The sequence below is a fragment of the Piliocolobus tephrosceles genome, chromosome 2 (genome assembly GCF_002776525.5).
Source record: "Piliocolobus tephrosceles isolate RC106 chromosome 2, ASM277652v3, whole genome shotgun sequence".
NCBI classification, from domain to species: Eukaryota; Metazoa; Chordata; class Mammalia; order Primates; family Cercopithecidae; genus Piliocolobus; species Piliocolobus tephrosceles.
Genome location: NC_045435.1, coordinates 41,674,881 through 41,688,183, shown reverse-complemented (window position 1 = coordinate 41,688,183; position 13,303 = coordinate 41,674,881). Strand labels below are relative to the sequence as shown.

At 38.1% G+C, this 13,303-nt stretch overlaps 1 protein-coding gene across 1 annotated transcript in view; it reads left to right on the top strand.

Moving 5' to 3' along the window:
- Positions 1-13,303, top strand: part of OSBPL11 (oxysterol binding protein like 11) — a 72,891-nt gene that overhangs the window by 45,562 nt on the left and 14,026 nt on the right. The window contains exons 9-10 of the mRNA XM_023215242.3: positions 4,808-5,306; positions 10,203-10,389. Of these exons, the coding sequence (XP_023071010.1) occupies positions 4,808-5,306; positions 10,203-10,389 (686 nt within the window). The remainder of the gene's footprint in view (positions 1-4,807; positions 5,307-10,202; positions 10,390-13,303) is intronic.

The following is a 13,303-nucleotide window of genomic DNA, read 5'->3' as shown; positions in this document are numbered from 1 at the left end:
GCCTGTGTAACAGAGCTAGATTCCGTCTCAAAAAGTAAACAAATAAATAAAAATAGTCTAGTGACTAAACTTCTGTCACAGTTATGTCTTATCTAATAATAACACTTAACAAATATTTACTGGGCCCTTGTTATATTCCAGACACTATGCTAGCTCTTGGGACAGCAACAAAGAAGATAACCATGGTCCTAACCTTCATATTGTGAATAAGTAATATACACTTGCCCTACTGTTCATTTTGTTCCTTTTTAAATAATATTATGAAATTAGTGTAAACACAGAAAATTTTAGAAAACCAAAGAAAATCTATCATTTCACTACCCTAACATAACACAGCTCTCACTTTTGGTATTCCTGTCCAATCTTTCTTCACTTTGTCATAGTTTATATGCAATTTTGTTTTACTTCCTTTTTTAGTTAATTTCTGTGTGTGTGAAATGTGTTAAACACACAGAAGACTGAATGGAATACATATAAACATTCAAAGAAAAAAGATAAAATGAATACCCATGTAACTACCTCTGATATTAAGCTATAGAACATTGCCTGAACTTGGAATCTCTGAGTTCCCCTCTCATTTATAGTCCTCTACTTTTTCCTCCATTTAACAGTTTACTTTACTTTTGTGTTAATTATCCCTCTACTTTTTGCTATGGTTTTACTGCTTTTTTGTACTCCATAATGATGTTTAGAAAAAAATGAATAGCTAACATAAGCTTAGCATAAGGAAAGGACTGTGTTGCCATTTGTAGAAAACAGCTCCCAGAAAGACAAGTTAAACATTTGAGTTTCTGGCTTTAGCTTTTTATGTTATTGAGAAAGTTTAGAAGAGCCCTTTCTGGTGAAATTAGAAGGCAAAGTTGTGAGTCCTATAAAATATACATCCCAGAGCATTTGGTGTGAGCCAGCTGCAGGAGGAATGTGGGCTGGGGGAGTGAACTGCTCAGTATTTTCGGTTTCAAAGCAAACTGTGACCTACCTCCAACTCTCAGGAATAGATTGAAGTTAGAAGGCATCTGTTGGGGAAATGAGCATCTTCAGCCAATCCAGACAGCAGAACATGGAGAGGAGAGTAAGAATTTCACCAGCAGATAGTCAACACAAGCCAAATAAAATACACTTGGAATCAGTTTCACTAGGCTATTTTATCCTCAGGTTTGAAAAGATAATACAATGGCAGTATGAAGCGTGTGGATAACAGTCTTCAGTATCTCTGTCTCTTGAGTCACATCACTCTAATCTGGACCAGGATTTCCTTTAGCTTTCTCTTTGGCTAAATCTGTTTACTGTATCCATTTCTTCTTTCTTGGTTGCCTCTCATTTTGTTGGAATACATCCTCCATTAATTTCTCAGAAAGATTTGTAAGAAGCAAATGTGAAAAGGTGTGTCTGAAATGTCTGTGTTGCCCTCATGTTTCTTTGCTTGTTTAGATAGAATTTGTTGCTTGTGGCCAGGTGCAGTGGCTCACGCCTGTAATCCCAGCACTTTGGGAGGCCGAAGCAGGCAGATCACTTGAGGCCGGGAGTTCGAGACCAGCCTGGCCAACATGACGAAATCCCGTCTCTACTAAAAGTACAAAAATTAGCCAGGCATGGTGGCACATGCCTGTAATCCCAGCCACTCAGGAGGCTGAGGCACAGGAATCACTTGAACCTGGGAGGTGGAGGTTGCAGTGAGCCGAGATCACGCCACTGCACTCCAGCCTGGGTGACAGAGCGAGATTCCATCTCAGAAAAAAAAAAAAAAAAAAAGAATTTGTTATTTTTAAATAATTTTCTTTTATAATGTCTCCTTGCTACAAGGTTCTAATAAAAAGACTGAAGTCATTCTGATTCCTGATCTTTTGTTTGTGACTTGTTTTGTAGTTTTTCTCTCCAAAATTGTTTAGAATCTTCTCTTTGTCATGTCTTGGTATTATGACATTGATGTAGGTTTCTTTTATCCATTGTATCTGGGTACTCAGTGGGCCTTTTCAGTGTGACAACTCATGGTTTTGAGTTCTCTGAAATTTTCTTGAATTATTTCTTTGATGATTGTATTAGGGTTCTCTCGAAGGACAGAAATAATAGGATAGATAGATACATAAAGGGGAGTGTATTAAGGAGTATTGACTCACATAATCGCAAAATAAAGTCCCATAATAGGCCATCTGCAAGGTGAGGAGCAAGGAATCCAGTCCGAGTTCCCAAACTTCAAAAGTAGGGAAGCCAGCAGTGCAGCTTTCAGTCTGTGGTTGAAGGTCCAAGAGTCCAAAAGCGAAGAATTTGGAGTCCAATGTTTGAGGGCAGGACGCATCCAGCACAGGAGAAAGATGTGGGCCAGAAGACTCAGCAAGTCTAGTCCTTCCATGTTCCCTTGCCAGCTTTTATCCTAGCAGCTGATTAGATGGTGCCTATGCAGATTGAGGGTGGGTCTGCCTCTCCCAGTCCACTGACTCAAATGTTAATCCCCTTTGGCAACACCCTCACAGGCGCACCCAGGAACATTACTTTGCATCCTTCAATCCAATCAAGTTGACACTCAATATTAACCATCACAATGATTTTTCTTTCTTCCAATTTTTTTTTGTTTGTTTGTTTGTTTTTTTTCTCTGAAATCCTTATTATATGGCCATTAGACTTCCTGGTCTGGTCTTTTATTTTTCTCTCCTACTTTTCCTTTTCTCTCTTTGTCTGGCTTTGGTGTTTTGGGAGATTTCCTCACCTTTTATCTTTCAACCCTTCTTTTGACTTTTAATTATTGTTATGTTTTTAAATGTGCTGATTTTTTTAAAAAGCATTCTTGTATGTATATAGTATCTTCTTAATTCTCTGAAGATTTTTTTTTTTAATTTTTTCCCCTCCTTTGAGGTTTCTGTTTCTCCAAATCCATTTCTTTATTTTGTTCTTTATATTCCTAGTTAGAGGTTTTCTCGGAAATCAGTATTTCTTTTCTGCTCACAATTAAGTTTAAGGAAACTAAAACCTGACTTTAAGCTTTAACACATAGGTGGCGCCTATGTTTTTCATTGTCCCATAATCTGGGTGGGCCATTTGTTGAGAAACTTGGTGTCAGTATCATTAGGTTTTTCCTCTAGGTTTAGTCAAATTTCCCAGAAGAAAAATTTTTTCATCTCGTACTTGGTGAGTCCAAAAGTAGTTAAAAAGGAGAGGGCGGCTGCATGAGAGAGGGTGTTAATAGCTAACATTTAGTTTACATGAAGTTATTAAATGCCCTTGTTATGTATCACTTGGTATCCACTCTCTTAGAATTCCATGCTATTCTCCAGTCTAGAGAATAGACCACCTTGTTTATCCGGAGGCTAAACCTCTAGACTTTGCGGTCTAAGAGGGTAGTTACTAACAGTGTGGAGTTGGGGGTGTGAGTTAGGCATCTAATTGCTTTCCATACAGATTTTACTCAGTTATTTTTATTTTAGCATTTCTGTGAACCCCCAGATCCAGAGGCACCTAGTGCTGTCAGCTCCTGAGCCTTTTCAGGAATCTGCATATTGTAATCTACTGCCTGAGTTTCAGGTTTCTAGTTAGGAACTCTCAAAATTTTGTTGTGTTTTGTCTACTTTCCTGGTATCTCTGGGTTTGTCTTTATATGAAGTTTATTTAATTTCTATAGAATTTTGGTAGAAAATGAAATTAAGATGCATGTGTTCAATTCACCAACTGAATCTGCAACACCCACTGTCTTTTGTATTATTTATATCATCTTCAAAACCATCTTTTTAAATGACTATAATAGTCAATTAAATGAAAGTTCCCTACTTCAGTTAGCTAGAACCATAGTTTAAAATGGAGGTTGTTCTAATTATTTTTTCACATTGCTTTTCCTTCATTCAATTATTTACTTCCTAAGGCTAGATTCTTAGAATAATAAGTACTAGGCTAAATGGTTAAGAGCATCTTAGGGCTCCTGAAAAATATTGCCAGATTTTGCTTTCTCAGAGGTTTGAACCCTTTTGCAGTGCCTCTCCCAACTCTGCTTTAAGTAAAATATTTAATCTTTCTTATACTTACCTGGTTTTAAGTATAAAAAGTTCTCTTATTGGAAATAGTTCTCTTGTACTTAAGATTAAATATATGTTGCAGTTTTTGCTTTGGTCTGTGATCTCTTTAGTCTGTTCTCAGGGAATGACATTTATTGACTCTTCTCATGTCTTGGTCATTCATCTACAGTTTAATTTTAACATAGGAAAGAAGCAAAGGCAGGCTAACATTTACTTTGAGTTTTAACGCCATTTCCCTGGTGATACTTTTATCCAGTCTAGAAGTGTGAGGATTTTTTTGAAGTTTCTTCTAACCCTCTTGAATTTATTTTAATCTTGGGCAGGTTTGCATTTCCTTGTAGGAATGCTTTTTTTTTTTCCTTCTAAGATAGGGTCTCACTCTGTTGCTTAGGTACAAGTGCAGTGGCACAGTCATGGCTGATCGTAGCCTCGACCTCCCAGGCTCAAGTGATCCTCCCACCTCAGCCTCCTGAGCAGCTGGGACTACAGGCACAAGGCACCATGCCCAGCTAATTTTCGTATCTTTTATAGAGACAGGGTTCCACTGGGTTGCCTCGGCTGGTCTTAAACTACTGTGCTGAAACAATCCTCCCAACTTGGCCTCCGAAAGTGCTGTCATTATAGGCATGAGACCCTGTGCCTGGCCAAGAATGCTCATTTTTTAATGTGACTAAATACTTTTTCTCTATGACTTTGTTTTTAATACCCATCTAGAATGAAATGTTTTCAGAGAGAATAGTTGTCTACAGATATGCTACACATGGATTAAATTTCCCCTCTTTCATTGATTGTTGTTGTTGTTTTAGGTGGTGCTTCCTACATTTATCCTAGAGAAGCGTTCCTTGCTGGAAATGTATGCAGACTTTATGTCTCATCCAGACCTATTTATAGCCATCACTAATGGAGCCACACCTGAGGACAGAATGATTCGCTTTGTTGAGTACTACCTTACCTCATTTCATGAAGGCCGTAAGGGAGCCATTGCTAAAAAACCCTACAATCCTATCATTGGAGAAACATTTCACTGTTCCTGGAGGATGCCAAAAAGCGAAGTAGCATCCAGTGTTTTTAGCAGTTCTTCCACCCAGGGAGTCACAAATCATGCTCCTTTATCGGAGGAGTCTTTGAACCAGGTGGGAGCAGATTGTTACACAGTCAGATTTGTTGCTGAGCAGGTTTCTCATCATCCTCCAGTCTCAGGATTTTATGCAGAATGTACAGAGAGGAAGATGTGTGTAAACGCGCATGTCTGGACTAAGAGCAAGTTCTTAGGCATGTCAATAGGCGTGACAATGGTTGGAGAAGGTAAGTAGAAAAATTATTTTACATATATATATATTTTTTTTCAAGCAGGAATGAAAGTTTATTTAAAAAGGCTTTAGAACAGGAAAGAAAGGATAATTCATTTGGAAGAAACCCAAGCAGGCACGTGAAGGTCAAGTGCCTGTTTTACAATTTTTAATATCAAACTACAATCTTAAATTTAGGAACCCTAGATAAATATTAACTATAAGTTTAAAATGTTAAGTTAATTTTTAGCTCCAATTCCTAGAGTGTTCCAGAATGCTTCTTGGTGGGGATGGAAGGAGTATATCTATGAACTAATGTAAATTCTCTTTTTAAATAATTTTTTCTGATTTTAAATATTTCTTTTCTTTTCTTTTTTTTGAGATGGAGTCTCGCTCTGTCGCCCAGGCTGGAGTGCAGTGGCGCGATCTCAGCTCACTGCAACCTCTGCCTCCCAGGTTCAAGCAATTCTTCTGCCTCAGACTCACGAGTAGCCTCAGACTCACGAGTAGCTGAGATTACAGGCGCCCACCACCATGCCACCACAACCAGCTAATTTTCGTATTGTTAGTAGAGACGGGGTTTCACCATGTTGGTTAGGCTGATCTCAAACTCCTGACCTCTGATGATCCACCCGCCTTGGCCTCCCAAAGTGATGGGATTACAGGCATGAGCCACCGTGCCTGGCGTTTTTAAATATTTCTTATCAAATATTTGGAAAACTAGAAAAGTACAAAGCAGAAAATAAAAGTTTCTGTAATGCCTGCATCCATATATATATATATATAAAATTCAATATTTTATACTTTTTCTGTGTGTGTATATTCAGGACTTTTAGCCTTATAAAATTAGAATTAATAATATATATAGTTTTGTGTCCTCCTTTTTAATTAAATATATTCGCTTTCTCATGTCATTAATAAAACATTTTAATGACTGCATAATATTCTATGAAATATATTTTCCATCTTTTATTTAAACATTTCCCTTTATTTGGACATTGAGGTTGGTCCCAAATTTTTATTATTATAAAAATCACAAAAAAAAAAATAGGTAAATCTTTTTTTTTTTAATTTTTTTTTTTTTTTTTAGAAACAGGGTCTTGCTCTGTTGCCCAGGCTGAAGTGCAGTAGCATGGTCATAACTAACTGCAGCCTTGACCTACTTGGCTCAAGCCATCCTCCTCCCTCAGCCTCCCAAGTAGCTAGGACTACAGGCACGTACCACCATGCTAGGCTAATTTTTTTTATTTTTAGTTTTAGAGACAGAGTCTCAATATGTTGCCCAGGCTGGTCATGAACTCCTGCTGGGCTCAAGTGATCTTTTGGCCTCTACCTCCAGGCATTAGCCTGTAATCTCAGCACTTTAGGAGATGGGGGCCTCTATTCATAGAATATTTAAAAACACATACTGATAAAATTTAATTCTACTTCATCAGAAGATTGTGAAAAATTATTTTTGGAAATACAGTGTTTTTTGGCCAAGAATATGAAACAAAAACAAAAATCTCCACAGAAATTATTGAAGAGTTAATGAAAATATAATGATAGGAAAAAAACTACCACTTTTATGTTAAAGGAAAACACTTATGCAAAGAACACTTTGCTCTGAATGTCATTTTACAATGTAAGCATGGCATCATTTAAGCCTGTCACTCTAATATTTTGAGATTGTATTTTAGTCATTATGAAGAAAATATCCTCTTTTTCAGTTTTCCCCATTTTTAAGTTCTGTTGTAGTATGTCTTACCAATTTCCAAATAATATTTCAAGTTAATTACAACTTTTATAACCTTAGTACTGTCTCGTGTGTGTGTGTGTGTGTGTGTGTGTGTGTGTGTGTGTGTGTGTGTCTCGTGGTCTAGCTGTATCGCCCAGGTAGAAGTGCAGTGGGGCCATCTCGGCTTACTGCAATCTCTGCCTCCCAGGCTCAGGCCATCCTCCCACCCCAGCTTCCACAGTAGCTGGGATTACAGGCATGCACCATCATGCCCAACTAATTTTTGTATTTTTTTGTAGAGACGAGATTTCGCCGTGTTGCCCAGGCTGGTCTCAAACTTGTGAGCTCATGTGAGCCACTACACCCAGCTGAAATCATTCATATTTTATTAGTTTAAAAAAAAGTTTGCTACCCTTCGTTATAAACTCCATAACGTTAGCCTTAAGCACTTCATAGATCAATTTGCTTATTTTATAAGTGAAAAAAAAAAGTCTAGAGGTGATGAGACATGTCTAAGGTCATAAAGGTTAAGAAATAGACACATTTAGAAACATATTCTTTGACACTCTTCCAAAGGACAGTTACTGGTTTTTTTTTTTTTTGAAATGGAGTCTCGCTCTGTGGCCCAGGCTGGAGTGCAGTGGCCGGATCTCAGCTCACTGCAAGCTCCGCCTCCTGGGTTCACACCATTCTCCTGCCTCAGCCTCCCAAGTAGCTGGGACTACAGGCGCCGCCACCTAGCCCGGCTAGTTTTTTGTATTTTTTTAGTAGAGATGGGGTTTCACCGTGTTAGCCAGGATGATCTTGATCTCCTGACCTCGTGATCCGCCCGTCTCGGCCTCCCAGAGTGCTGGGATTACAGGCTTGAGCCACCGCGTCCAGCCTAGGACAGTTACTCTTACCAGTTCATGTAACAGTAAGAATCTGGGAATGGTAGCCTCTCACACTACAAGAAAGGAAATACTTCAAGAAGTGAAGAAAAGCCGAGCACAGTGTCTCACACCTGTAATCTCAATACTTTGCTGGGCTGAAGTGGAAGGATAGCTTGAGCCCAGGAGTTGGAGACGAGACTGGGCAACATAATGAGAGCCTATCTCTGCAAAAATAAATTTAAAAAAATTAACTGGGCATGGTGGCTTGCTTCTATAATCCCAGGTACTTGGGAGACTGAGGTGGCAGGATCACTTGAGCTCGGGAAATTGAGGCAGCAGTGAGCCATGATCGTGCCACTGCACACCAGCTGCGTGACAGAGGAGGACCTTGTCTCAAATGTAAAATTTTTAAAAAAAGAAATGGAGAAAAGCATTCATATCTTAACCATGCTTTAATTATGAAGGAGGTATGTAAATAATTTTTTATCGTGCTGCTATATATTAGTGGAATATATAGGAAATTAAATGGTTATCAATACCCGCAACAGAAAGTAAGTAAAAATCAGGAATGGTGCTGGGTGTGGTGACTCATGCCTGTAATCTCAGCACTTCGGGAGGCCGAGGTGGGTGGATCACATGAGTTCAGGAATTCAAGACCAGCCTGGCCAACATGGTGAAACTCTGTCTCTACTAAAAATACAAAAAAAGTAGTCAGGTGTGGTGGTGGGTGCCTGTAATCCCAGCTACTTGGGAGGCTGAGGCAGGATAATCGCTTGAACCCGGGAGGCAGACGTTACAGTGAGCCGAGGTTGTGCCATTGCACTCCAGCCTGGGCATCAAGAGTGAAACTCCATCTCAAAAAAAAAAAAGAGACTTAAAATATATACAAGTATGTTGTCTGTCATCTGACAGCTCTCATTATGTATAAATATATTATAGCCAGAACCATGTTTTTTATGAAATGGCTCAATAAACCTTAATTTATTGTTGCTCTTTGTGAAGACTGTTAAGAGCAATACAAAAAAAAAAAATAGTTGATGTTGCTTTATGTAGGCTACTTTAGAGTCTCATTTTGTCTATTCGCATATCCTAAAAATTGTCTATATTAAAATATTTAAACACTTCTCCTTATTTGTGAACATTAAGAAGTGAGTGCTTAACGAGCATTTATTAAAAGGGAGATGCCATAAACGTTTGGACTAGTAGTACATATCCACTTCAATATGTGGTCTGTTGATTTGATGCCACAGGTAATGAGTTTAGAAGGTTAGTAATGTAGCTTGAGTATCCTTAGTATCCCTTGATTATCTAGTATAGAGTGATTATTCATTAATGTAGTCCCCTTTTTATAAAACCTTTTTAACCATCTGTAATTAGAGTCACTTAATATGGAACAAGCTCCTTTCTCCATTAGAATAACATTTGTTTGAAAACCACCACTGTTATCTCTTCTAACTTCACCATAAATATTTTATAATTTGGCAAACAAAATTATTATGACCATAGTTTTTATAATCAAACAACATTTTTTCTTTCTTAATATACATAGAATAGAATGAAGAACAATTTTTTCCCATTATACTGTCTTAGATCAATGTCTGTGACTTAATAACATTGAACATCTAGTTATTCCCAAACTGCTAAAAAGTTATTCATACTAATGGTAAAATTTTAGCATACCATTGTCTTAAACTCTGACTGAAGGCCTTTTTTAAAAAATTATTTTTAAGGGCCAGGCACAGTGGCTCACTCCTGTAATCCCAGCATTTTGAGAGGCCAAAGCAGGTGGATCGCCTCAGGTCAGGAGTTTGAGACCAGCCTGGCCAACATGGTGAAACCCCATCTCCACTAAAAATGCAAAAAAAATTAGCCAGGCATGGTGGCGGGCACCTGTAATACCAGCTACTCGGAAGGGTGAGGCAGGAGAATCGTTTGACTTGGGAGTCAGAAGTTGCAATGAGCCAAGATCACGCCACTGCACTCCAGCTTGGGCAATAATCACAAAACTCCGTCTTCAAAAAAAAAAAAAAAAAATTATTTTTAGGAGCATTGGAGGAAACCCTTGAAATGTTTCCACTGTAACATTTACTGGACCCATGAACCTCAAATTGACAGAAAGGTCATAGTGAAAGTAAACCTGATTCACTATTGCCTGGTACTATTGTCAGATATAGTTATAAATGAAGTCAGTTCCATGAAAGTTAAATGAAGATTAGGAAAAATAATGATGCTTATTTACTAGACAGGAAAAAAATTAATATGGATTTTTTCGATAGCTGTTTCTTTAAAAAGATTTTAACCACCCTCATGTTTTCACATTCAGGTATCCTTAGTCTGTTGGAGCATGGAGAAGAGTACACATTTTCTCTACCTTGTGCATATGCTCGGTCAATTTTGACTGTTCCTTGGGTAGAACTGGGTGGCAAAGTCAGTGTCAACTGTGCAAAAACTGGATATTCAGCCAGCATCACTTTTCATACCAAGCCATTTTATGGTGGCAAACTGCATCGGTAAGCACATTTTAATGATATCTCGTTCTTATTCTTCCACTTTGATTTTGTATTACAACTCCTTATTCTTTTTCTGCTCTGTTTTATGTGAAGTTGGATTTGTATTCATGTTTATTTCTTGTTTAAAATATTTCATCTTTTAAGGCATTCTAAATATCATGCTCTATTTTTTAAAGTAGCAACATTAAGATATCTACTCTTAAAAATTTTCCAGATGAAGTAACTAGCGAGCTTTACAATAGAATTTCTAACAAATGAACTTGTAGTCTCTGGCCCAATTCTACCTTTAAGGGATACAGATTTGGATCTGGACCTCAGTGAAGGCAGCTATAGCTACAAGTTAGGGTGGAAATATATCTAATCATGAAGAATGGTTCAGGAAGCACAATGATTAAAGCCAGTGTATGTGTTTTAGTAGATGCTTAGGTGGAAGCAACTTGCAGTGATAAATTTCCAGATCCAGCACTTCTTATTTTCAATGATACTGATGTATTTCTTTTTTTGTCATTTGTTTTTTTGAGACAGAGTCTCACTCTGTCGCCTAGGCTGGAGTGCAGTGGCACCGATTTTGGCTCCTTGCAACCGCCTCCTGGGTTCAAGCAATTTTTGTGCCTCAGCCTCCCAAGTAGCTGTGATTATAGGCATGTGCCACCATGCCTGGCTACTTTTTGTATTTTTAGTTGAGATGGGCTTTCGCCATGTTGGCCAGGCTGGTCTCGAACTCCTGGCCTCCAGTGATCTGCCTGCCTCAACCTTCCAAAATGCTGGGAGCCACCACACCCGGCTAATATTTGTATTTCTTAGTCACATGTGATTTTTTAGTCATGGGTGGATCACCTGAGGTCAGGAGTTCGAGACCAGCCTAGCCAAAATGGCGAGACCCCCCCCCCCGTCTCTACTAAAAATACAAAATTAGCTGGGTATGGTGGCGCATGCCTATAATCCCAGCTATTCAGGCGGCTAGGCTGGAGGATTGCTTGAATCTAGTAGGCAGAGGTTGCAGTGAGCTGAGGTTGCGCCACTGTACTCCAGCCGGGGTAACAAGAGTGAAACTCCATCTCAAAAAAAAAAAAAAAAAAAAAAAAAAAATTGACCGGGTGTGGTGGAAGGTGCCTGTAATGCCACAGGAGGCTGAGGCAGGAGAACTGCTTGAACCTGGGAGGCAGAGGTTGCAATGAGCCGTGATCGTGCCACTGTGCTTCAGCGTGGGTGACAGAACAGGACTCTGTCTTAAAAAAAAAAAAAAGATTTTTTTTTTTTTTTTTTTATAAGAGACAGGATCTCCCTATGTTGCTCAGGCTGGTTTTGAACTTCTGGGCTCAAGCAATCCTTGGCTTCCCAAAGAGTCAAGATTACAGGCGTGAGCCACCATGCTCAGCCAAATTTCTTATTCTTGACACCTTTTCTTATTTGTGCTTACAGATTATTATAACTAAGGTCTTCTCCATGTCTTTATTTAATGCTCATGCCTCCTTCCTCAGACATAGCCTAGTTTTTTTTAACTGCTCTCTGCAGTTGGGACAGACACATTATCTGCTGTCTGCATTTGGTATAAATATATTATATTCTACCTGTCTTCCCTTACTCCCTCATTTTCCACATCTATCTCTGATGCAGCCAAGTGAGCCTACTTAACTATTCCCCATTCTCATGTCCACCTTCTGTTCCCATTTTCCACACTCACTTTAGGATGCCTATATATATAGTGCGTGGTGTAATATCATAAAGATTTTAGGATATGTAGATGTGTGTGTGTGTGTGTGTATATGTGTGTATATATATATACACATATATATGTGTGTATACATATACACACACACACACATTATAACTTTTCTGCATACTAGAGATACAGAGAAATAAAAACTAACTGCCTGCAAGAAGCTTTCAGTCTGAGATTATAATCCAGGATACTATTTTTGGAAAGCATTTGTAAGGCTTTTAGGAAAAACTCATATATAATAGTTAAAAATAAAGTCTATCATAATACCATAAAGGTGGGTAAGGACAATGGTACTGTGAAGCTAGGATTAGATGATTACTATAGCTAAAAAATCAATTTTTAGTTTTGATTCGTCTGTTAAAGCAAATAAAGAAACATGATGCTCAGCATACTTCCCAATGTCTGATAAAGGAAGCATATCACTTTTTCAAGATAGATAAACTATTTTCCTGGCACTAAATTCTAAAGGGATTTGTTGCATGTGTCCTTACATAGTGACATCGAGTAACATAATAGTATCTTCTTCAGTAGCTCTCCATAAAATGTAATTACGCTTCATGTGAATTTTTTATATATACCATCAGTGAAACCCAAAGCTAACTTTCAGTCAATAAAATATTTTCTATTTGAAGCTAAGTTAACATAACCAGTGGTTTTCTGGTATCTCAGGGAGCTCTGAGAGACAGGATCTAGAAAATCTAAAAGGCTGACTTGTCAAGTTTTTAAAAAGCGAGAAAGCATATGTTTTACTATTTATCAGTTCTCACCTTAGAGATGAATGGGACAACAATGTAAGATTTAGCTCTTTGCTAACTATCTTAAGGGCAGCATATTCTGTATTCTATGTTATTTATTGACACAAGATGTACATACTTGAGATATTGTAGATTTGGTCAAGAAACCTTTTTTTTTTTTTTTTTGAAAGTAAAATTTTAATTGCGTTCTCACCCGCATGTAGGGCCATCTCATCTCCATAAGCCTGAGTTGTGGAGAGAGGCAAAGTTTTTGTCAAGGAGAAAATTCTGATCTGCTCAAATCCTAGGCAAGTGCTTTGTTGAAATCTTAGATTTCTGTGTTAGAAATATTTTTTATCTTTAAGACAGCCTTTCAATTGCCTCAGTCATAAAGGATCCAGAATTTGACTTGGATTTGGAGAACTTGCCTGATGGTTAAGATATTAGCACCTATATA